Genomic DNA, 25,946 nt, shown 5'->3' on the forward strand with positions numbered 1-25,946 from the left:
ACCTCTTCTGAGCAGCCCCACTGGAAACTTCGAAGGGCCACTGTTTAACATGCAACTCTAACTCTTTGATGTAATCCCAGCACTTAGGAGGTGTAGACAGAAAGATAAAGGGATCAAGGTCAGCCTTAGGTACACAGTGAGTTCCAGATAAGCCTGAGCTTACACGAAGCATGTCTCAAAAATCCACAAACAGCCCAAAGGAAGGCAAACAACCCTACCTAGAGCTCAGGCTGGGTTTGGGCTACAGTAATTACCCAGCATGAGGCGGGGCTGTGAGGATGACACCCAGCACCACCACTAAAATAAAAAACGAAACCAAGGACACAGTGTTTAGGTGCAGAAGCCTATCCGGCCTGTCCGAAATCTGCCCTGGAAATGGGCCCTGTGCATTTGAAAGTGGTGCAGATCTGACCCGTGAACTTGAACTGCCTGAAAGCTGGTGGAATGGAGGCCATGTTTCTCTCTTCCTTCCTCTCACATCACAGGAGAAGTAGAAAGAGCAAGGGCCTGTGGGGGCCCACCCCAAACTCGGCATGCCTTTGAAAGCTCCTCTTTGATCTTTTCAAATCAAGAAGAGTGTTGAATTTTGACTGTCATACATTATTTTTTAAAAAATAAAAAACAGTATTTTCTATCATTGGTCCTCGGGGAATGTGGGTCTGGTGAGATGCGCCCTGCTTGTTCTTACAGCTTGTGAGCGCTTGTGATGGGAAGGTGGCTTGAGAAACAGCTTAGTTCAATGGTGCAGGCAATGTCTCCCCTCTCCTTCCACTTAGGCCATATTCCAGGTAAAGGAGGAAGTTACTAATGAAGTCCATGCTGGCCTCAAACTCACAACAATCTACCTCAGCCCCAAAGAATTGTGGTTAGCAGAAGAGCTGGGCTTTTACCCCTTCGATCCCTAGGCCTTCCTTCCCTGATTCATCCCTAAGCCTGGTGAAGTTTTATGATAATGATTCTTTCAAATAAGAACCCACTTATCCCAGATCCATCGTCCATATTTTGCTCTATCTCGCTCCACATTTTTAGCATCTTATGATGATGGTGGTGGGGATGGGGATTAAATTAAACACATTGGATTAAGCCCAACGGACTCTCATAAATGCTGATTATTCTTCAGTCACTTAAAATATATGGGCAAGAGAGACTAGGGCTAGGTCAAGGCCAACTCAACATTTAATCAGAATAACCCTTGGACTATAAATTCCGAATGAAATTCATTCTTAGACATAAAAATGTCAGGGTTAAGCTGTCGAGTTTAGATTTTCAATTGTAGTGATTTTTTTCCTCCCTAGGCAGTAAAGGAATGAAAGAAAGCCTAACAGGACAGTGTCTGTCGATATGAGCAGATGAGGAGATGTGCCAGTTGTCAAGGAGGAAGACTGTCACTGAGACTTAATTAACATTCAGAGAACATCCCCCGCTTCCCCCATTTTGCCCAGCTATGAAGGTGATTCTCTAGCATAGAAATATATTCCCTGAGAGAACAAAAGAACAATCTATCGATATAAAATCTTGCATGGAAAAAGTCTTCAAACTCCAGGCATTTTCTTTCTACTCTGATTATTTAACCAAGGGTGGCTGACTGCGAACTCAAAAGGATCCCCCCCCCCCACATTTTTGTGGAAAAGCAGCATGTACCGGGTTGATATTACCAAGAGGGGGAAGGCCTCCGAAGACACTGAGTTTCAATCTATGCTTTGTCAGACAGAAAACACTTTGCAGAAAGCAAGTGGAAGACAACTGAACATTCGCTTAGCCACACTGCTAACGGGAAGGAAGGGAACGTGAAGAACCAAACCCTTCTATCCTGGGAATATTCTACAGAAGTTTTCTTAATCGTATGTAACAAAAATGTAAGAAAATATTCCCAGTGCAATCTATGGCTCTTAGAAGGTATTCTTTCTAAGAGCAAATACTTGACATCTACCCCTGCAGCCTTTCTCCATGTTCTCGGAACTGTGTTTTTTTTATAGATGAAAGGTAACATCTCTACATCTATAGGTGACATCTATAGGTGACACCCACACACCTATGGATGGCACCTATACATCAATAGGCGACATCTATGCATCTATAGGTGACAGGTACAACACAAAGAACACAGTGAGTCCATTAAGACAGAGTCAGCTGATGTTACATGAGGAAGAAAATGTCCTCCCTACCATTTTACTTTCTAGGTGGGAAAGGAATCCGTAAACTTGGTGAAAGATGCCTAAACACCAAACCAAATTCTGCCCCCTGGTCCATGATGGTTTCTGTGACTGAAGACAGGGCCCTAGCCCATCCTCTGCTATTTAATATGAATTGCAGGGTGGGGCTCTGTGAGGACTGTAGCACCCCCATTTACACGTCGCTGCATCTAACAGAACTGGGTGGAAAATGGTAGCTCTCACATGACCACGGTTTCCGGATGCTGGTCCTCAATGTACACGAAGGGTTCAGTCACTTTACTGACAAGGAAACTGAGAGAGAAGACAGCCATCTCCCTTGAATTCCTAATTCTTTCAGAATGTAAAGTTGAAGCTTCTCACACTGGAAATACGGTCAGCATCACAGAGAGATCAGGGTTAGAGTTCAGCTCCACACAGCACATTCTCTTCCCATCACCCTTCAGGTGGCGTGCACCTTTAATCCAAGGACAAGGGAGGCTCGGGCAAGTAGATCTATGAATTTAAGAGTAGCCTGGTCTATAGAGTGAGGTCCTGTCTTAGGTCAACAACAACAATGACAAAATTCAAGATTTTACTGAACTCATTATAATAAACGAATAGAACTGTTTGCATTGACCTGAATAAAGGCCAGGAATACAGCTTCCTTGTGAGCAAAGTGTACACATCACACTTCTGTGGGTGGTCTTTATCCTCCACAGCTACCCAGAATGGGCCACATTGTACTTTCTTCTGAACAGAATGATATATATGTCAGGGAGGCAGGAAGGGAGGCCATTGTGAGGCAGCCTATGTAATTCTAGCCTAGGGACTCCAACCCATCCTCTGCAGTCACTATTCCAAGTGGCCGGGAGATGGCTCAGCACTGAAGAGCACCAACTGCTCTTATTCCCAGCACTCAATGGGGCAGCTCGCAACCGTCTGTAATGCCAGTCCCAGGGGACCCAATGCTCTCTTCTGGCTTCCACAGTCACTGCATGTATATGGTATGCGCGCGCGCGCACACACACACACACACACACACACACACACACACACACACACACACACGCCTGCCTGCCAGCAAAATACTTATACACAGAAAATAAAAATAAATAAATATTAACAAAACCCCTATAGTTTAGAATTTAGCACATGCCTTCAAGGGCATTTGTCCTCTGTCCAACACAGAGAGACAGGGTATGAGAGTTTAGTGATCTATGAAGAAGATAGAACTAATTCTATATTGTCTCTATAAACACAGCAAATAAGACCAATAATCCCCTTTCCTACAGCTGCTCGTGAGCACACAGACCAAACTTTTATGACTAAACATACCCACCCATAGCTAAAGGAAAGGCTTTATCTCAGGGCACAAACCATAGGGGACTGCTGGGCCTCTCATCCATTTTCCTCTCTTTCTTTTTGACCAGGGTGAGGTGAACAGACCCCCCTGTTGTGTATGTTCCCACCATGAAGTAGGTCCCTACCACAGGTGCAAAGCAACTGGACCAAGTGCTTATAAATTCTGAAACAACGAGCAAAGCACCCCCTTCATATTGATTAGTCGATTGTCCCAGATATTTCATAATAGTAATGAGAGCTTGTAAGAAAGAGAGACCTACAAAGGATCATGGGTGAAAGGTAAGTGTGACAGCATGGAGTGAGGGAGAAGGAGAGGAGGGACGAGACCTTGGAGCAAGTGATGATGACTGAGTTACACATCACAAGGTCCTACAGAGACCAAATGCAGATAATGAAATAAACATGGTGGCCTCTGACCAAGAACACGAGAATCCCAGCTTCCTCACACAGTAAAACATAACCGAGAAGCCTCTGCAGTCAATCAAAGCATCGGAAGACAAAGGGCTCCGGCCGGAAGCTAACGTGGCCAGCCCAGGTGTGTAGGAAAACCTCACATGGCAGCACAGTGCTTTGATTATGACATAAGACTGGGTACTCAACAAAGACTGTCCAGTGCCTATCAGGCCCCTGAGCCTTGCTGGCCATAAAGGCAAAGCAAAATCTGGTCATTCAACCCTCTGTCTACAGTGATGTCATCACCAAAACCTACAGCAGTTAACACTTTTCAAAACCACCACTGCTTTCCATGAGTATGAAAATGCTACTCTGAAGGATGGTTATTGGTCTAGGGGAAAGTTAGATATGTTCCTAAGTGATACCTCAACTCATATCAATAGTAATTGTTAGAGGGACTCAAGAGATAAATCTAGACAACTCTTTCAAAGTAGATGGAATTCATACCTGAAAAACTTGAGAGTTGGAGTGGTTTGGGGGTGGGAAAGAAATTTGGAGAAACCAAGGAAAATAGGAACATTTGACCATCAAAAAGTAGAAACTTCTTCATATGAAAATAACAATAAACCTGTCAAGGAAAAGGTTATGATGACATGCAAATGACGTTTATGTAGGTAAAGACATTCGGGTTCGGGAAGGTTGTTGGAAGTCTGTCTTCAGCATCTGTTCTGCAAGCACAGGTTTTTGACAGGCAATGGAGGTGCTACTGTAGACAGGAGGGCACTTGGTCTTTGAGCTCCAGGGTCACCTGCTACAGTAGGACAGCAAACAAAGAAAGGAGCTAGGTCCTTGAAGTATACCAGGGAATTGTCTAGAACTAGAAATCTTATTGAAAGTTTGTGTGGGAGGGTGTTTAGTCAGCTTGGTGAGGTTCTGAAAGTCTGTCATCAGCGGAAGAGTGAGCAGATCCTAATAAACCAACAGAGAGGGGGATGGCCAAGCAGTACAATGACCATCTTGGCTGTGTATTGGCTTGAAGGTCATTGCATGGCATATTAAAGGGAGAAACGTTCTATTTGTTTATTTAATCCTGACTCATGAGTAGAGATGAATAGAACTCCCTTGTCACAAACTGGCAAGGTTTGTGGGATGCTAGAACCCTTGCCAAGGGCTCTGTGCTGTTAAGTGACAGGGCTGTAACTTGAACTAGGGGAGTATGGTTCTGAAGCTCACGCACTGACTGTCACACTAGACAGGACTGTTCTGAGCTAGCCTACGATGCTGCTCAGAGACATTTCTGATGGCTTATCTCCTGGTAGGTGGTTCATGCATTTAGGGGGCTGGGAGAGCTGGGGTTCTTGTTTCCACAGTGTGCCAGATCGTCTCCTTCCATGAACCAAATTTAACATCACCACCTCATTCAGAGGTCCAGTTTCCTCTCTCTGCTTAGTTTCAAGCCTTTGACTAGGGCTGAACACTCTGAACTGGAGATATATTGGTGGGCTTGCCTCTTGGCCTCAGCTGCAAAGGCAGCAACAAATCTGTGCTTTAGAAAGTCAGTGATGGGGCTTCAGAGCATGGCTACATTAGACACTGGATGAAGCTACACTCATCAGTGTCATTTGCAGGAACTTCCTTGAGCTTACAGGTACTGTACTTCAGTGGCTTGTTCTTTCCTTCCCTCCTTCCCTGGTCCCTTCTCCCTAGGAACCTTGGAACATTAGACCTTCCTATCAATCCAAGGAGGGAAGGAAAGTGCCAGGCAACCTCAGAGCGCATACCCTGGGCACCGAGGGAAGATCTGGTGGCTGGAAAATGTATACTGAGAGACAGTTGGCAATCAGCAGAAGGTACCTAGGTTGGCTTGAGGAAGTGGGAATCTGCTGGCTGTTTCTCCAGCTAGAGTTGAATGATGCAGAAGGAGACGAGGAAGCTGTTCCTTGGGGTTGGGAATAATCAGGAAGAACAGCAGAAAGTCATGGAAGCAAACAGTCTAGGCACCCAGTGGAGCAGCAGAAGGGCCCAGGGTCAGGATAGATGGGAATCAAGTGTTGGGAGCAGGCAGAGCCTCAGTAACGAGGGGTGTGTCAAATGCATACTGAGGTGGAAGGACCAGAGGTGTCCATGCACACGGCATGGTGTCAAGTTGAAGCTTGTGACTAGACTGCAGAAGGGGCTTTTGGAACCTGGGCAGGTGAGTGCCATCCCCTTGAGCTTCCTGGTTCCAGATGAAGATCTGTCCTTCTCCCTCAGAGGGGTGTAGGTGGGAGGTTCTAGTGCATATCAGAATATGAAAGCTTTTCCTTAGATACCTAGTTTAGCAGCTATGTGTCTACAACTTGGAGTGTTGTGTTTCATAATGTCTACATGGATCTGAAGAGCCAGATCCAAGATAGCTTCTTTCCATAGAGATGAAGTTTCCTTCCCCATCATCAAACTCTAGCAATGCCTTTGTGGAACCCTTCTCTAAGGTCTCAACCGACAACTACTGTATACGGGGATTTGAAAGGACCACCTGGGCTCTCAATAGCTCAAGCCACTTAACATGCCTGCCTGAGAAAACTCAAGGTTTCCAGAAGGATTTAATTTCTTTCTGCCAACACCCCAGGTCAGGGCCTCAGGGAACAGCAACACGATTTTAAGACAGTCTAGTCAACAAATTCAGATGGGTTTCTCAGACCAACCTGTTTTGAGGCCTTCTGTAATGTTGTACTCTTAATAGTCCCCTGTCCCACTGGCTTTCCTTGTTTCCTGTCTCTCTAAAGGACCAGTCAGCTCCTTGGAAATCAGAATGTCTGTAGCCACTGGTTACAAATCTATCGGCACTGCTCTAACATCTGGCCAAGTTAATCAGGAGCCACATACAGTGGAGACTCTGAGGAAGTATCTACGGGCTAGCTCAGGCTCTTGTGCTCTCTCTGTCTCTCATGGTTAATGTTTACCATCAACCAGATTGGATTTATAATCTTCAGGGAAATGCATCACTAGGTCTATCTGAGGCTGCTTCTGGCCAAGCTGGAATGGTGGCAACATCCCAAGGCAGGGTCCCAGGGTGAATAAGGAAGGGAAGGAGAGAGGAGCACCAGCTTCTTCTCACTCTGCCACCTCACCGCACATGCAACATGACCAGAAAAATCTCCCACTCCTGCCGCCATGACTCCTCCAGTATGAGGGGTGGGACCCTCAAATTTCAGTCAAAGCAAACTCCCACTGTTGTCAGGTATTTTAAATACAGAGTGAGAGAAACTGGTAGTGGAAAAGCTCTCTCTCCCTTCCACACTGCTTTCCTGTGTTCTGATCCATCTAATTTGTCCTGGAGTCCCAGAAGGCATTTTGTTTGGAAGTATTTTAGGCCACAGGCCTTGCCATGTTAGGTGCATCAACTAAACAAATGGATGATAAAAACTTGCTCAAGGAAATCATTCTCCACAGCACCTCAGAGTTGGGAAGGTAATTAAATCATAAATCAAACCTTCATATAAACAGTCTAAACATACTTATTTAATTCATTCTAAGTTCTTACAGAAGATATCTAGCATGTTTAATTTTCTGTTCTTTTTTTTCCAGAAAGCAGTTCTATATTACTAGGGTTTATTACCCATCAGTAGGAGATGAATTTAACTTAATAGATTAAAAATAATAAACCAGGAAGAATAGAATATATTTCTGCATGTATCTTAGGTAGTGAACAACATAGGAAAAAGGTTTCTATTCAACTAAATGTGTGCATGTGTGTGTAAGCATGTGTGAGGGTGTGTTAGTGAATGTGTGCATGAGTGTGTGTATGAGTGTGTGTGCATGTATGTGTGTACATGTGCGACTGTGTGAGAGTGTTAGTGATTGTGTGCATGAGTAAGTGTGTGCGTGTGTGTGTGTGCGTGTGTGTGTGTGTGTGTGAGTGTGTGTAGACAAGAATGGTCATATCAGGTAAGGCATGTGTGTGCATGGGTGTGTGCTAAATGGTAATTGTGATGTCAGCATATTAGAGCAAGAATGGATACCATAAAAGGCCTTTGGTAGGCAACTGTCCTCTATTTTGCTGGCTTCTGGAAGAGCCAGGACTGAGTAGACAAACAATTGTTCACAGAAGGAGCATTCGAGTGAAAGGCTTCCTGCCCACTGGCTGAGCTGTTAGCCTCACAGGAGGAGGCTGGAATACGAAGGATGCTCACATAGGCTCCTCCATCCACAAGGGCAGGCAGGCATGGGCTTCGATGCTACGGATACGTCTTGGTGCCAAGATGCCAGGGCCCTCCTTGGCACCTAGGAGGGGCCAATGACTGACCTAAAATGATTGAATGAAGTCTTGGACTTGGGACTACATCTACAGAAAACACAGGACTACATCTACAGAAAATACAGTGTGACTGCTGGCAAGCCTGAAGGCTGTTATAAATCAATCATTGGCGAGATGCGAGTGTATCTGGGTAGGCCAAGTCATCAATAAGTCAGCAACAAATATGGAAGAATAGGTTTTGCCTTTTCCTGATTTTTTTTTTTTTGAGTTACTCTGACCCACGATTGCTTTAAACCCTCATAAACTGAACAACACAGGCAGGCCGCCTGCACCTCCCCAGGAGGGGAATGGTGGTGGTCCTTTGTGGTTCTGTCCTACAACAGTTCAGAAAGTTCTAAAGGGTTCTCACATGCTCCACTTCTGAGAGCTGCTTTGCCAAGCATCTCGTTAATTAACAATTTTTACAGAGGACGCTTTGCTGTGGAGTGCCTCTGGCTTCCTGGTTAGTAAACACTGTGTTTTGTTTGATGGCCAAAGGACATATGGAAGACCAAGAAAGGGGCAGCTTAACTCTGTTCCCTTTTAGGACCGGGCCAGCTCATCTTTAATGACTTGCTTACACTAGTGTTGTTTAGTCCTATGTTACAGTGGAAGAAGGAGGTTTGATTCGATGGTCCTCTTTTGGGCATCTTACTGGAATAACACCAATCACTCTCTAAATGTAAGAGCTACAGAGGGGAGGGGCCATGCTAAGAAAGATGCTGTCCAGCCTTTAGTTACTTTCTTGTTGGAGGGACACGTCAGAAGTTTGGGGAAAGGAAGACTCTTAATAAGCAGAGCTTGAATTGGTAAGAGAAACGTTCTTAGAATCAACCTGGAAGTAAGAGACATATCAAATAAGCCCAGCTCTCGGGTCCTAGAGCAGAAAGCAGAAAATACGCTTAGACTTGTGTTGCAGATGGAGGAGAATTATTCTACACTTACTGTATTTTTGGTTGTGAGCCCAGCTAATGGCTGAGCCACCTCTCCAGCCCTATTCTACACTTCTTTATCTCGACAACTGAGGCAGTTATGGATTTCTCGGCACAAGCTAAGTGCAGCGTGTTTCTTAAGTAAATACTAAGGATTCTTCTGGATACACAGCAGGCAAAATGCTGATGTGGACTTAACGGGGGGAGTGGCTGGGAGTTTCCTGCTTGGCTTTAGTAAAGCCTTCAGCACACACAGTGGTAGCCTGTGGCACCTGGGTCCTTTGAGAATAGATTTTCTGAATCCTGGCTGCGTAATTGGTCTAGCGGTTTTGACTGAGGCTTGCGTTTGTTGCAGGGTGAAGCATTCTAGAGCTCGCTGAACGCTCACCTGAATCGGTAGTAATTTACTGGAATTTTCTAGTTCGACACACATAGACACTCACTTGAATTTAGAGCTAGTGAATGCATGTGAACGAGCTGCTTTCTTATGCTACAGATTAGTGCCATGTTGGGCTCCGTGACTCTAAGCCACTCTTTCGAGGTTTCTTGCCTTTGGTTATGTGGTGCAGTTTACTCTCGAATGCACCACTGTCCTATGGAAATGCCTGGCTTTGCACCAAGGACATACGGAATGCAATCAGCTTGGCAATAACAGTACGTACACAAACGGCTGTGTGACAGCATCACCCTAGACAGCTTTGGGTGGAGCCCGGCTCTGTACTACTGGCGGATAAGATGGTGTATTGCTAATACCTGTGCAAACTCAATCCCAGAAGATGAGGAGTAAGCCTTTCTAGCTCTCAAGTCTCAGTGCCTCTCAAGATTAATCTGGAGTAGTGGGAACACAATTTTTTTTTAATTTTTCAGCGTTTTCCTTGAAATCCTATCCATTGACATCACTGCCATTCGAAGTCCAGCAAAATTCATTTCTCTTTAACGTTAGGGTGGAGAGGAACATAACAACAGATCAAACACACAATGAGAGCATGCAGTGGGGTCGGGCTTAATGCATGGGTATTAATGTGCATACAGAAGTGGCCAAGCATGTCACTGAAGTTAATGCGAGCAAAGGTCTGTGCCAGGGGTCTAGAACATTCTAAACAGGCCTGAAGCAAGGGAGGAAATGTAGAGGGGCAGACAGAGCTGGGCAGAATGAGCGGGAGATGGGCAAGATGACTCGTCTATACTTGAACGTCTGACCTGTTAGTTGGCCGTCGCCTGCAGCAGGGGCGATGCGAATGTAAGGTGTTGTAAGCTGAGTCACGATTATCGCAGCTAAGGCAAAGGAGGATTCCCAGGTCAGCATGCATGAGGGAAAAAAAAAAGCCAGACTGAAGCTAGGCTAGCAAGAAGAATTCCCGTCAGTATAGCAAACCGTCTCAACTTCGTTCCGAAAACAGCAAGAAAAGGAAAGGAAAAAAGAAAGGAAGAAAGAAAGAAAGAAAAAACCCACAGGCACAGCGAGGTTTTTGTCTTCTGAAATCTTTTCTCTTTGGCGGCGCAGTCGGATTTCTAACTCTGATGCTGTTGGGAGCTCTGCCTGACATCTTAGATCGATCAACCAGAGAACAGAAACTGAAGGGCACTCATTCCCCAAAATGTGCATTTCTGCACTGAGCTGATGGCTGACACGTGTCCAGTCGCAACTAACTGGTAAGAGTTCCTTGCTAATGCTTACGAGTCAGACTTTTAAATCATGCTAGATCATTCAAAACTGTGTTGCTCTATCATGGTGTGTCTCCTCCTCCTATAACCTCTTTTGTATAGAAAACCATTTTCCTTCAGTAAATACATTTTTAGGTAACTTTTCTGATTAACTGATTTCTTACAGCTTTCTATAAAGAACCTTTTTATTTTGTATGGAAAGAGAAAGAATCACAGATCTCAAGGACAAAAGCAGAAGTTCCTCCCCCTTAGCTTTGGTGACGTCATCAGAGTTAACATGTGCCCAGAGAAATATTTAAGATGTTTGGAGTGGACCGTCCTGGCCTCTTTGTGTGCCTACACAGCTCAGCGGTTGTGTTCAGGCAGTTGACATTTATGACATACAGATATTGGGGAAAGAAACAGAAAATTAAAACGTCGGTTGTAACACGATACAGCTGGAAAACGATGCGAAGAAAAAATATTGGAGAATTAAGAATAGGCTTACATGAAAGATTGCTAATTTACATGGAGCAGCCCGGGTACTATTAGAGATGTGACAGCGAATGAGGAAAATAGATCATCTGCCATCTGCAGACAATTAAACCCCAAACTGCCGCTGCTGCACAGTATTTCCAGTCGTCCCTCCGTACCGCTCAAATGGCGCTGGTTGCTCCTCAACAGCTAGATGACCGGAGCAGCTGAGCTAAGAAAGGGCTTGACGTCCCTCTCACCCTACCAGGGACGACATTTTGACTGCACCCTGTGAGATGAGCAAACTGTTCGGCCAGAGTTTCTCAAGGCATCGCCAGGATCATTTTCCTGGCCTGACACATTCTGCAGTTCTGAATACGCTGCTTCTGGAACTTGTAATGATGTTGGCGCCGGTTCTGGGCTCTAGACATGGGACGCTTTTGTTTTGTCATAGACTGGCACGCTTCTCGTGGATTTTGGATCGCTAGAGGAACACGTGATCTGCTCTACCTCTTGTTTAAAGATTATTTTTACAGAAAAATGGAACCCGTGTCTAATTCCAAAGAAAGGCTCCTCTAATGAACCAAATGTACCCAGAAGAAGCCAAGAACAGCAGATACTCACAATTAAAAGAGAACTCAAACAATAATCTGACTGGAAGCCTATCGGGAGCATCGGGAGGTACCTCCCCGGTCGGTTTCTGCTTTGGAGAATATGCTTGTGATCGCTAGTTTTAGTTCAATCAAAACAATTGACCGTTGTCGGTAAGGCTACCAACGGCTTTTACAAATAAAGTTTTATCAGAATGTAGCCAAATTCAATGATTTAGGCGTCCCCTGTGACCACTCTTGTCCACCAAGACAGCCGAGACCACTTGTGACAGATAAGTCACATTCTTTATAAAGCCTAAAAAAATTTATTCTTGATTAGTTAGCTAGTTAATAATTAATCTTTTAATTTATCTTCAGTGCTGTAAATTGAACTCAGACCTGGCACAAGCCAAGAAAGTACTGTACCGCCGAGTTAGAGTCCCCTAAAAGCTATAGTATCTTGCCTTGGGCATTAAGAACCTTCTGACCCTACTTTAACTCGCCAGTAAGATTAACACATAAGGGAGATTATTACTAAACTTGGTAAAACTTAAGCCAAACATTTCAACCCAAGAGTTGTACTAGAGAAATACTAGCATGATTAATGTGAGCTCTCTTTAGGTGTGGTTGTCCAGGAGGCCCAAGAAACCACAGAGGCTTAAACCTGTGAGTTGCCTCAGAAGTCGGGATCTTGAATTTACTGAGTTGCTGTCCTCAAACTTCATTTGTGTGACTCCTGAAGAGTGTGTTTGGGGTCTGAGGAATTGGGGACATACAGGGCTATATGGCTTCTTACGTTTTAGAGCCTTTCAGGGGTTAAGACGTTCCTGGTTTTATATTATGAAGACAATTTTAGATGGAGAAAAGAAAAATATTTCTCCACAAAAACCTCTGAATGCCGCAGTGCTAAATCCATAGCCTAAGCCTAAACAATGGTGGATTAGCCCCAGCAAGTGTCCCACTCTGTCTTTTGTTTGCTCCTGAATTGAATGTGAGTAATTAAAAAGGAATCTTAATTAGCTTTACATCTCAACAGACATTCTTCAGGGTTCTTTATCAGCACATTTCCACTCTGTAGCGTGATGGCCTAGAAAAGGAGGGTATTTCTTTGAACAAAAGAACGAAAAGAAAAACAGTGTTGGAGAAACTTCTTCAACAGCCTAGCGATTTGGGGAAAAAAAAATTAAATAAATAAAAAAAGAAAACATTCACATTTCTGAATACAGTTAGAAATTGTGTCAGAACAATAGAAATCCTTCAGTTTCCTCAAGGTCTCCCGGCGAAGCACATTCACATTCAGTGTGAAGTCAAATGAAACACCAAACTTACAAACAAGCAAGGCATTTTCCCCATAGAATGCTCACCTTTAAAAAAAAAAAAACCGGAACCTCAGAACGATAATTTGTTTTTCTTATGTCTAAGGGTAACAGTCCGACTTGCCTGGTTGTTTAGGAAAGAATTTAGTATGCGTTTATATGCAGATTTGGTTTTCCTCCTAGCTGCCCTGTTGTTAGGAAGCACAAGGAACATTTATGACCTTCTTAGCACCAAAGCCCAACTCATAAGAAATCCCCAACCTCTTATCAAAGTCTTTACGAACTGATACATCTCTGTGTCTAGACTTAGGAATTTACAGATTACACGTAGCATACAGAGGCAGCATAAGATTCTTAAGTAGAGAACAGCACAGCCCCAATGGCCGTCAAGGAGAGACAGTTGCCATTCTAGTACAGAAAATATTATCTTATGGGAGATTAATACGGGCATCTTAAACTGGATGTTGTATTAATTAGAATGGATATGCCTCATTTAACCCAGAAGAAAAAAATTATTTATAAGACAGACTTTGATTTTTGTCAGCTTAGAATTGCTCATCCGCAAAGCTTTCTCAAATCACTTGGAAAGGTTTCTATCCTAACACTTATTCTTCTTATAAAGGAGCTTTAAGTAGATAAAAGTTAAGGAAAACACATACACTATAATTATTCAGATGTGAACCAATTGAGATTCAAAAGAACGAAACTAATAGAATTTTGAGTGTTATTTGTGAAAACATAAAAAACATTTGGAGAAGTAAAAACAGTTCAGATATCTATCATCCCATGGTACAGACTAGAATCAGCTGGTTATATACGCAACTTGAGCAGGTCTAGTTACATGGAGCCTTCTTCCAATCAAGGGAGGAGAGTCTGTGATGTGTTTATCTGTAGGCGACCATCAGACTAAGGTCTTACCAACTCGACTCTTCCCTAGACCCACGAATCAAAGAAAGAGGTGTAAAAACATGGGCCACCCATCTCAACAGGGATGGTTGTGGCAACACCGCCTAAGGTTTTGTTTCCCTGTGCCTGACTTTTTATAAGTCTTTATATTCGAGATGAAGAATGTCAAAATACATCTTTGGAATATGATTAGAATAATCACAACATTAAATTTATAAATAGTATGAAATCTTGTCTTAAGAGACGCCCTCTCACTTGAAATTACAAACTAGCACTTTGTGGAAACAAATCCACCTCCAGGCCTCCTCTGTAAAGACCCTTGTCAGCTGTGGCTTCCTAGGTGCAGTGAAGTGTCTCTGCACAATCACAGGCTTGCCGAGGGAAGCAGTGAGTACCGGAAGCTCAGGCAAAGCCACCACGCCTTCAGCAATGTATGGCAAAGCACACTGTGAGGTGTTGGGATTCTTACATTTCAAACGTCTTTATCTCATGGCCCTGGAGTTATTAGAGCCACCCATTTCTCTATGTTGACCTAACAGTTTAGATGAGACCCTGGGCTACGGATGGATGTATGTTTTAATGTAAAGAAGGAAACCTTTCCTTGTATGGAAAGAGCTGACTCCTCAGTTTTGTTCTGAAAGGGAGTTGCTGAAGCCTTGTATGGAGCTCTTAAAGCAGCATAAAACCACTCCATGTGTCTGAAGGGAGACTGTCTCCTGAGGTGTCTACTTACCTGTGTATTTTTAGGAGACAGAAGTGAAGGTGCCAGGCAGGGAATACTAATCTGTGTGTCCCCTCCCTAACAAAGATGCTATTTGGATAGAGTTTGTTGCTGTGTAAATGTTTGCAAATGACTCAGAAAATATGAGTGGAGAATACTTAGCCAATCAGGTCATCTGATTGCCTAATCACCCTTTGGTGAATTGAAAAGCAAATTACAATATTGATGAAATCTGGCTGATGGGAGAAAAATGGTCCAAATCACCATCTAATTCAATCTATTGTGAAAAGAGCAAACTTGTCAGGTTTCCATATTTACTAGGATGGGGTTTATATAATTGTTTAATGGTGTAAATGAACAGGGTGACAGAAATTTCAACACGTTCACATGAGGTCAGGCAATGACTTGGTTCTGATAAGGAGGGGGTTGGATGATTACATTTTTTCTGCTGGGTGGAAACTAGCAGTGGTTGTGGAAGAGGTTCTAGGTCTGTCAGACCTCCAGGCCCACACACATCCTTCACCTTAAATATGAGAGAAGTGGTTGTCCCTGTCTCCTGCTTGAGACAATGGCAATGAAGAGGACAGGGGCACGTTCAAACGGACTTGTGAAACATGCAGCCGTGACGATGAGCCAAAGGCATTATAGAGTCACATCTGCAACTGGATTTACTATTTCAGACCACAAGGCTTAGTGGAATGTCACAGTGCAGTTCTCCAGAGGACTCCTCTTGAGCGGGTGCTATGCTATGCATCTGAGAGTATGACGGGGACTTAGTTCAAGAGCTTGTAACACTGCAATATTATTAGCTGATACTGTTATGATAGGATACTAATAATTCTTAGTTGGTAGCATATGGCAGTTGACAGAATATAGTGATCAACCTAATTTCATTTACTACTAATCTACTATAAATAGTCTCAAGTAATTGGTAAAGACGTTAGAGAAAAATAAAGTCTCTAAAACATTCTGTCAAATGGATTCATGGGACTGGAAAACACAAGCTCCTAGGGTCAAGTAAATACCAAGGGGGTGAGCCCTTCCCCTAAAGCTTGACGCATACCATGCAGCCAGGAAGCATTCGTAGTTCTGCACTGAAAAGGCCATGGGTGTTCATGGAGTAAGAATGCTCGTGGACTTGGGAAATCTCAGGAGCATCCCAGCATATTGGAACTGTCTCCCACAGGTTGGAAAGCAACAGTACCTAAGGTGCTTTAAGCCAAAGAACTCATCCTCTGTGACCTGATTTGATCTCAAGTCACAGACTCCATGGCAAATTCCTCCCTTCATGTCTACTGAAATCATCAAAACTTCTTTATCACTCTCCTGATTGCTCTGTCCGTCTGAAAGAGTGTCAAACTTGAACTTCGTGGCAAGTGTTAGTGTATAAGGCTCTGAAAGAGTGTGCTTCGTGGCAAGTGTTAGTGTATAAGGCTTCCTCTGAGTATAGCATTTATTCTCCCAGACACTCCTGTGTTGGATGACTGAACTGTGAGGCTGGTGAGCCACCCCTTCCCTACACAAGTTCCAGGACACACACGCCTGTGGCTTCTTCACACGATCAGTGTAAGGAGGAGCTTGTGGTGATCAGTCGCCCTGGTTACAATCACCGCTCATACTTGAACCAGACCAGGAAACATGAGTCTCTCTAACATCCTGGGCTCCTGGGTTCATCAGTGAAAGCAGTCCAGACTTTACAATGCCATTATAACTAGATCAGTAAAAAGCTGCTGGCAGGCAAAGAACAGTGGCTACACCTACAGCCCCCGCTACGAGGGAGGGTCTCTTCAGTCTAGCTGTTTGGATCTAGCCTGGGTGTCACAGTGATGCTTCACCTCAAAACAAAACAAAAAACAAACAAAAACAAAAACAAAAAAGTGTGTGTGTGTGTGGGGGGGGGGGGTGATGATTTACTCTTTTATATAGGAAGACTCACTGCGTATGGATCTACCAGTTCATATGCAAATGTTTAAAAACGTATACTAGCATTACAGAATATTAATATTCTTAAAATAACCTTTATAGAGATAGTCATTGAAAACTGCTTGGTCTATAGCAGGGTGACTTATATTAAAAGGTATCTACATGATGCAGTATCAACTATCCTAAGACCCTAATGCCTACATACACGTATGATGTGCACATTTGATATATATCTGCAATCTTATTTTTCAGTGAAGCCTTAATATATTTTCAGATGTTTTAGGGCACAGTATCAAAACAACTTCAGGAACACAAACAGACAAGTAGGTAGACTATCCCAAAGTTTCAACCTACCTTTTGTGGCTACTCGAACACAGTCAATTTTGGTTTCCTGTATCAAATGAAGAAGGAGAAATTACTATCCAGATTGCATTTAAATCAAGGAAAATGAAGTTCTAATCAATAAACTCTAATAACTCTCAATGCCTTCAAGTGTGGCTTTATCTTAGTGAGGCATGCTCTGCTATCCTTTCTGATACCAGGAGTGGGGGTATCAGACATTTCTAGACCATGAGGAGAGAAGTGATACTCTCAATCTCTCTATCTGGCGACCCTTGACTCCTTCTCTAGTCCTGTCCCTGCTTCCTGTGTGACCACTACTGGAGAAGAATTCTGCACCCACACTTCCCTGCCTCACACTGGCAAACATCAGGTGGATGTCACACCTGGACCTGAGCTATGATGCAGAGAGCAGGGCAGGATCTAGCAAGCATTTCCTTCCATGTCAGGTTTGCAAATCTTCTCGGAGCCCTAGGTTGGTCTGAACAGGAAAACTGGCAATTTCAGGATCTACTCAACAATGTCTCTTTTCTTTGCTTCTACTTTATTTTTCCTAAGCCCCCTTTCTCTTAGGGAAAGACAAGACAACTAATTTAGTCAGCCACAGGATGCATGAAATCTTGGAGCTGAGGCAACGGGACAGAATTGTGCTTCAAAGACAGATGTTGTGGATCGCACAAAATTCTAAATGAGCTGAATGTATGCATTGTAGCTAAACCATTTTCCTTCAAAATAGCCGGCTAAGCAGAATGACTAGCCAACTTTCAGTAATAAGAAAACTGGAAAATAATAACTATCACGTTGACAAGATGTTCTCCTAAAGCACAAGCAAAACCCACATATATTCATTTCTTTTCATGAGTTTCCCTTGATAAAATGATCCTTAAAAGTATAAAACATTGTTTCTATTTAGAACACACAAAAGCAAGGCTGGATTTTGTTTTTGAATTTTGTCTCCTTTAACTCAACTTTCCATGAATAATACCAAGAACCTAATACATTAGCCAGCTCCCACACTTACCCCATTGGCTCTACTAGCAGCCTGGTAATAAATTCTGTAGCTTTTATGGGGGAGGAGGGGGGTGTTCCAGTAGCCATTGTATGTCTTATTGTCACCAATGGTAAAGGGCTGCGCGGCTTGGAGACTGTCTGCGGGAAACTCTGCAGCAAAGTAGTATTGTGAGTTCAGGATGGAAGCATTCTGGAAGTGAATCGGCACTGGGTAACACTTCAAGATCTCTGTTGTCTTCTTAGTTCTCCGAGGACGTTCTTCCTCAACAACGATCTGGTAGACACTAGATAAAGCAAAGAGAAGCATTCCTGGTGTTTCATGGTCACTTAACTGATTCTGTCTTCAATCGCCAGGAATTTGAACACATTAGGGACAAAGAACACAATGGACCTAGTGCCTGGACACAGTGGCCCATGCTCCATGCTCTTCCTGAGCCATTTCCCATGGGAAATAACGTAACGAATGCATGTGTGCATGTGTGGGCACCTGTGCACATGTGTGTGCACGCTTCTGGAAGCCAGATAGCAACCTTGGCTGTCACCTCTGATAAGTTTTCCACCTGTAATTTTTTTGAGACAGTGCCTTTCACTGGGACCTGGGGCTGGGTGTTGTTCCTATCTCCCTAGTGTTGCTACTACAAGTGTGTCATCATACTGAGCATTTTACAAGGAGGCTTGGGACAGGACTCAGGTCTTCATGCATATGCAGCAAGGACTTTGCAGACTTTACCCCACAGCCCCTAATTTACACACTTAATAAGAGAAACAAAATTCAAGTTTAAAAAAAATGTATTGGACAACTTCCATTGTCATTTTCTCACATGTAACTGAAGATGAGTTTGCACAGAATTAATTCAGCTTAACCAATACATGAAATTACATTAACTGTAAGCTTTGTAAAGAAAGAAATAACATATTCCCTTGGAACATAGCTATATAAAGTGCATGGGAAGTTTTAACAAGTTACAAAACACAATGTACAGTGACCAGTATTGGTAAAGATCTTCCTTCCTGTCTGTTCCTATGTCCTCTGCCCTTGACCAACAATGGAAAGAGATGTCTTAAGAAAAGGAAGAGAGGGGATTGGAATGCCCAAAGCTGGAGTTATGGAGTTACAGTGGTTTCCAAGGGAAATCACAAGCAATACCATCATAATCGCATTAAAGAGCGGATGGGAACAAACATCCCTGCTCCCTTACAGCTCCTTTGAAAAGCTTCCAAAACTGAAGTAACTTTAGGAGAATGAAAAGACTTGAAATGATGGATTTTTGAAAAATTAATGTCTTAATATTCTCTAGAAGGATGATATAAGAAGAAGTTGTAGAGATAAAAATGTAGTATTTCCTCTTGAAAAAATTGAAGCGAGAGAAGGGAGAGAGACAGAGACAGAGACAGAGAGACAGAGAGGAGAGATACAGAGAGGAGAGAGGGAGAGGGACAGAGAGACAGAGACAGAGGGAGAAAGGCAAAGACAAAGAGATAGATAGAGCTAGGGACAGAGAAAGACAGAGAGAGAGAGAAGTTTTCACAAGCCAAATCAAGGTTAGATTAAAAATCCTTTTAGGCAAAGAGATACTTCTTCTCTTGTGGTGTTAGAAGGCATGGTGATTCCTTAGGCAATGAAGTAATCCAGGAGGTACTCAGAACAGCAGAGAGTGAATGCTGATGGGAGGGTGCCTGTTACCCCATGTTCCAGGGGGTGGCCTCTGCTGGGCCTTACATTCAAGGCCTCTGAATCCACAGTCAACCAATCTGTCTACCTCTTGGATCACAACCACTTAACACAGTCTGTCACAGTCATAAAATGCACGCTGTCATCAGCCCGCTAGTCTTCCTAACTAAAAAGCAATTCCTTCAGAGCATCAGAATGGCCACTGTGGAAGCTGGGAATCCAGTCATTACAGAGGATGAAGTAGATGATTGGCAGTAACGTAAAACAGGTAAGATGGGAAGGGCATGGAGTCAGCTCTTCCTCATGTGAAGGACTTCCGACTGGGTCTTGTTAGGTACAAGGCACTACAACAAATCTGGTAGATTGCCTGAACCATAGGAGCAATATTAAAGAAGTGTTTATGAAGCCTCATGTTGAGCCAGGACATAGAGTGGAAGGCTGGAAGGCCAACCTGCCTCTCTCTCCCTCCCTCCCTCCCTCTCTCTCTCTCTCTCTCTCTCTCTCCTTGACTTCTTACATCTATAAACCCTTGCATACACTGATTTAAAAACATATGTGAATACTGACACATCGACACACCTTTCATTGAGAAGTTCCCCTGCTTAGTGATGTATGTAGTGAAGGGAATGCAGCAGAGGGGGTACAGTACATAACTCTATCCCTTAGACAGCCAACCACCAGGTAACAGGGTCAAGAAACTTGAATCTGGTGCTGACAGAACACAGCCAACAGGCAATGCCATTGTGTGAGACACTTCAAAGGCTAAGTTTTCAGAAGTGTGTGGTCCTGAAAGAATCCAAGGAGTTGTCCCACCCACTCTGCAGACAGTAGTACCCCAGCACAACATAACTATTTTTAGCATCTGAATCTTTCAGTGGTTTGAACTATATTAGAGGGAGTGGGCAGATAGCTACGGTTTGTTTCCATTGGCTTGGGAATCCAACTGCAATTCCCATACATTATTAGTCTTGACTTGAGAGAGAGAGAGAGAGAGAGAGAGAGAGAGAGAGAGAGAGAGAGAGAAGATAGAGAGAGTATCAATAGAAAGAGTACATTACCATATTTTTTTATAATACATTGCTGTCATTATCCTACTTTCTTGCTAGTTGAATTGATGAATAAACTTTTATCACAAGGCTGTGTATATAGGGAAAAACAATCCATGCAGGGTCTGGTGGCACTCACGGTTTCAGGAGACCACTGAGGGACTTGGACTATAGACATCTGCTGCAGATAAGTCTGTCATGAGCAGTACGGCCCATCACACACCGTAATAGCAAGAGAGGAGGGCCAAGGCTGAAGTGAAGTTCTAAACGATGCCTGCTCCTTAGCAGTTGGCAAGCATGGAGGAACGGTGTTCTCGTTAGCAAACAGCACTGAGAAGGTTTGTGCTTTTCCTTAAGCAGTTTTGTTGAGATTTGAGGGAGTAAGTTGGACAAGACTTCAATTCTACTTCTCCTAGCATCTGAAGGTTTCAATTTTGAGGATTCTTATGATTTTTTTATGAATACGGAGGATTGGTTGGATTTTGACTGTTTTTTGTATATATTTAAATTTTTATTCAGCATACAGCAACTGCTTTCATAAAATGGACAAACCATAATAGCGTCTTGCCTCCCAAAGGATCTCTATGCTCAACAGAATGGGTTGTACCACCCGTTTCCCTAGAGGATCAGCTTTTCCAGTTTTCTGGAAGCAGCATATAAAAGACAAAGCAGAACTATAGACAGAGGTGAAGGAAAAAGTTGCTGAAATCAGTTCACCTGACTTCTGATCAAGGCCCTGCAGTCTTAGATTCCCCATCTTAGTAACACGTAGCAGGCTCAGTGGACAAGTGGCAGCAGGGTAGCTCTACCGCTAGCTCCCTTCCTCAGTGATGGGCCAAGGGATGCTTGCTCTCATTGACTACTCACCCCACAGTAGGCACTGATGGGGGACATCTGCCCAGTGCAGGATTTTCCTTCCTCTTGCAGACAAGATTCCTCTTGCAATCACTATACAGGCTGGCTTCGGCTTTTGGAAATAAATGACCTTGGGCACCGTATGGAGATCCTTTCTCTTTCATCACATCATGAGAGTTATCAATGATATTGCTATTCCTGACCTCATACCTCCTGACTTCAATAACTAGGCTGCTGTCTTCTCGCCTCTCACAAGGAACAACCCTTCTAAGAATCATCCATCTTTTGGGGGTTTGTGTCACAGCACATGTATGGAGAGCAGAGGAGAACTCGTGAGGGAGGGCAAGTTCTACCAGGTGGCATCAGACTCAAGTCATTATGTTCAGCAGTAAGGAGGGAACACGTTTCTCCTCTTGAGACGTCAATAGCGTCTTCTCCCTTTTATTGAGATGGGGGCTTATTTATCTCAGGATGGCCTCGAACTCTCTATGAAGGTAAAGATGAGCTTGAATTTACACATACACAATGATGTTGATGTGTTCATGGTGTGTGTGGATGCATGTGTGTGTGTGTGTGTGTGTGTGTGCACATGTGTGTGTGTTAGGGGTTTAAGAACAATTTTGTGGAATTTATTCTTTGCTTTCCTATAGACTTGAGGTATCTAATTCAGATTTCTGGGCTTGCATGGTAAGATCCTTTACCCACTGAAGTCCTCTCTGGGTTCTGGAAAGCCTACTTGGGAAAAGCAAGCAGAGTGCTTATAACTTTGCATGTCTCCAAATCCTAATCCAGAATTCTCCCAATACGATCTGTCTATCTCTGACCCTTCTGTACTGGTACTTGGATGCTGTTCCCTCTAACATACAGGCCTCTTAGAAGTGATACTCATAAAACAGGGCCACCATCACCTCTTCCTGGAGCTTATGACAAATCTGTTGCTTTCATTGGCTCTGACCCAGCTCCAGACTCACAAATGTGTTTCAGTGAAGAGTGGGAGTCATTGGTGCCCCTGGATTGATGTCTTCAAGTCTTGTGGAATCCTGGGTATAGATGGCTGCTACTTAGTCCTATTTGGTCTTAGAAGTGTGTATTATTGAAGGTATAATATATCTAGAAATGATTCCTAGGTTATACATGATGTGTGATTACTTGGGTCACTGAGATTTGATATCATATTCTGCTTTACTACTAATCCCATTTTCATTTATTCCTTGAATACCTAAAAGTTAAAAGAATAAGATATTACCAAGAGGAAAAGATGTAGAGCACTCAGACGGGGCTGGCCAAATGCTAACCTTTCTTGGATGACTTAAAATTGACAAGTGCTAGAGGCTCAAAGCCAGAATCTGTCTCCTGTGCAGTCTTTCCTTCCACCAGTGCCATTTCCTACCGCATCATTCCCTGGGCTCTGTGGGTGTCACCATTCCTTCATGAATCCAACAGGTACTGTTTGAGGGCCTCCTATGTGTGAGGCCTGCCCTACTGTAACTCGAACAATCCAGTTTATTGTTTTCTAATGAAGTATTCCCTAATGATACTAATTCACGTGTGTGTGTATGTGTGTGTGTGTGTGTGTGTGTGTGTGATGAACACCTACGTGAACATGAATGGGAAGTATTTTTTTTCAGCTAACAATTTAATGGAGGCTAGGTGAACATTTGACAATTAAACAGCCATTTAATGGGCCTCCCTTTTAGCCAGATGGCTAACTTACATCAAACACTCTACACTTCAGATACATCATACGTTAAATGGCTGTCACCTACTCATCTCTAAAAATATTAAAGAAAGAGTTAAGTTGACTGGAGCAATTTCAAACCCCAGATGCCTTTTCATCCTTGGTCCACAAGACGCATTAGAGTTTTAAGCAGCCAGCCCTCAAATCTATTTGCTGCTTAATAATTTAAGCACTCATAGGTCAAACAGCTCTTTTCTATTCCCCTTTATCAAAGTCCGTGTGCTAATGAAAAACAGCTAAATCCTCACTGCTGCCAAGCTGCCATATACTGCTGTCCCCTGACAGAATTAAGATGTCATTAGTCTCCAGGTCAATGGTACCTTGACCACGCTGGTGTATTTCCTATTTGTATGAATAACACTGAGTTACTTATGAATTTCATAAAATCTTTCCATCCATAGCCAGAATCTTGGATATAGCCTTTGAAACTCTCACTCTTCAAATGGTTTTTCTCAAGAAGATTAAAGACAGCAAATTCTCACGACTGGCAAGCTGATCAGAAGTTTCTGGGCTCAGAGAGTTGAATTAAAATTCTATTATCCTTTTAATGTATTACTCAGTTCCCCTTTGTTTATTAAAGCTGTACCATTCCTAGCCCTCTCTCACCACTGTTGTGGGATTCGAAGGAACAACAACAAAAAATCCTCCAACAGTATTTGCAATATTAAAGTGTAACCCGCAGTGATGACAAATCTGCCAAAGATGGGACATCATTGCATCAGAATTTACCAGAACTTACTTAATGCAAAATTTACTTTATGCCAGAGTTTCTATAACACAACTCTGGAGCCTTTACAAGGAGAAGAAATCTGTTTTGATATAGAATACCACATGAAACATAACCCAGTGAGACCATCTGAACGTCTTTCATGTGCTTCCTCAAGCTGGAGAGTTCAAGTGCTGTGCAATATCCTCAGCTGGCCCCTAACTCTGAGGCCTTCCACAGGAAGCTTCCTGTAGACTTGAATTTGATGGCATAATTTTGCTCCAGTTCATTCCAAGATTAAGCCCTTGGCTGTGAAGTCTATTTTTCTTATTCATTTATTGGATTTCTCATCATCATGAAATATTGGGAGGTAACCTGACTGGTCAACAGAAGGAGGGGCTCAGAGAATGAGTCAGAGAGATGCCATGAGCCTCTCACTGTGGCCTTGGCCAATACCTTAAAAAAGAGACACTTCTGATTATTTCAAAGGCTCGCTGATATTGCCCTTGGGCTCTCTAATAGTGATTTTTTTTTGCCTTCATTTGCATTTTGGGGCACAAATCACATGATCTATATTTATACAGAAGAAGAGAGGGACTGGAAAGATGGCACAGTGGGCAAAAACTCTTAGTACTTTGCAGAAGACTCATTTAGTTCTCATTTCCCAAAAAGCTGACTTACAAGGCTTACAACTGTCTCTAATTCCAGTGTTAGGATACCCTACATCCTTTTCTGACGTCTGTGGGTACACACACACACACACACACACACACACACACACACACACACACAAACTTTTTTAAATGGAAGATTGTTAGTATCTAATTTTTTATTATCTACAAAACAAGCACATCATGTATAATAAATGAATACAAGCACAACCCAGGTCAATTGCTTTGCAACTTCAAGAAATTCACATTCATCCTGTTCTTTGTTTAGATATAACTTTCTCCTAAATTTGTCAATGAATGAAAATATATGGCACACCTCCACCTGTATACTCCTCCCCATGTCACAGCTCCACATGCTTCCTGGGAGACTTATTTGAACCTGGGACACCCAGCCCAGCCAACACTAGAGACAAACAGATGGTGACTGGCAAGTGCAAGAACATAATCAACAGAAATCAGTGCAATGTGGCACCATCAGAACCAAGTTTCCCTACCACAGTGAGCCCTAGATACCCTACAATGCCTGTAGAGTAAGACGGTGACCTTAAGTCTCAACTCATGAAGATAATAGAGGCTTTTAAAGAGAATATAAACAGTTCCCTTAAAGAAATATAGTAAAACAGTCCAATAGGTAGAAGTCCTCAAAGAGGAAAGAAAACAATTACTTAAAGAAACACAGAAAGATACAATCAAACAGGTGAAATGAATAAAATTGTTCAAGTCCTGAAAATGGAACTAGAAGCAATGAAGAAAACATGAGTGGTGGCAATCCTGGAGTTGGAAAATCTAGGAAAGAGAACATAGACTACCGATGCAAGCATCACCAACAAAATATAAGAGATGGAAGAGAGAATCTCAGGTGTAGAAAATACTGTAGTATAAATTGATAAAACTGTCAAAGAAAATGCTAACTGTAAAAAGTTCATTAACTCAAAATATCCAGGAAATTTGGGTAACTATGAAAAGACCAAACATAAGAATAATGGGAATAGAAGAGGGTGAAAATTTCCCATTCAAAGGGACAGAAAATATCTACAACAAAATCACAGAAGAAAACTTCCCTAACCTAAAGAAAGAGTTAGCTATAAACATACGTGAAGCCTACAGAACACCAAATGGATTGGACCAGGAAAGAAAATTTTCCTGCCACATATTAAACAAAACACTAAATTTACAGAACAAAGAAAAAATATTAAAAGCTGTAAAGGGAAAAGGCCA

At 42.9% G+C, this 25,946-nt stretch overlaps 1 protein-coding gene across 9 annotated transcripts in view; it reads right to left on the bottom strand.

The window, feature by feature from the left end:
- Ptprm (protein tyrosine phosphatase, receptor type, M) overlaps window positions 1-25,946 on the bottom strand; it is a 704,621-nt gene that overhangs the window by 244,282 nt on the left and 434,393 nt on the right. For 7 of the 9 annotated variants that reach the window (NM_001168632.1, XM_039083125.2, XM_039083119.2 and 4 more), the window contains 3 exons: window positions 18,051-18,324; window positions 17,045-17,081; window positions 10,317-10,391 (listed from right to left, as the gene is read on the bottom strand). In NM_001168632.1, the coding sequence (NP_001162103.1) occupies window positions 10,317-10,391; window positions 17,045-17,081; window positions 18,051-18,324 (386 nt within the window). The remainder of the gene's footprint in view (window positions 1-10,316; window positions 10,392-17,044; window positions 17,082-18,050; window positions 18,325-25,946) is intronic. The other 2 variants (XM_063266820.1, XM_063266818.1) reach the window with 1 other exon arrangement.

Source organism: Rattus norvegicus, chromosome 9, assembly GCF_036323735.1.
Source record: "Rattus norvegicus strain BN/NHsdMcwi chromosome 9, GRCr8, whole genome shotgun sequence".
Taxonomy (NCBI): Eukaryota; Metazoa; Chordata; class Mammalia; order Rodentia; family Muridae; genus Rattus; species Rattus norvegicus.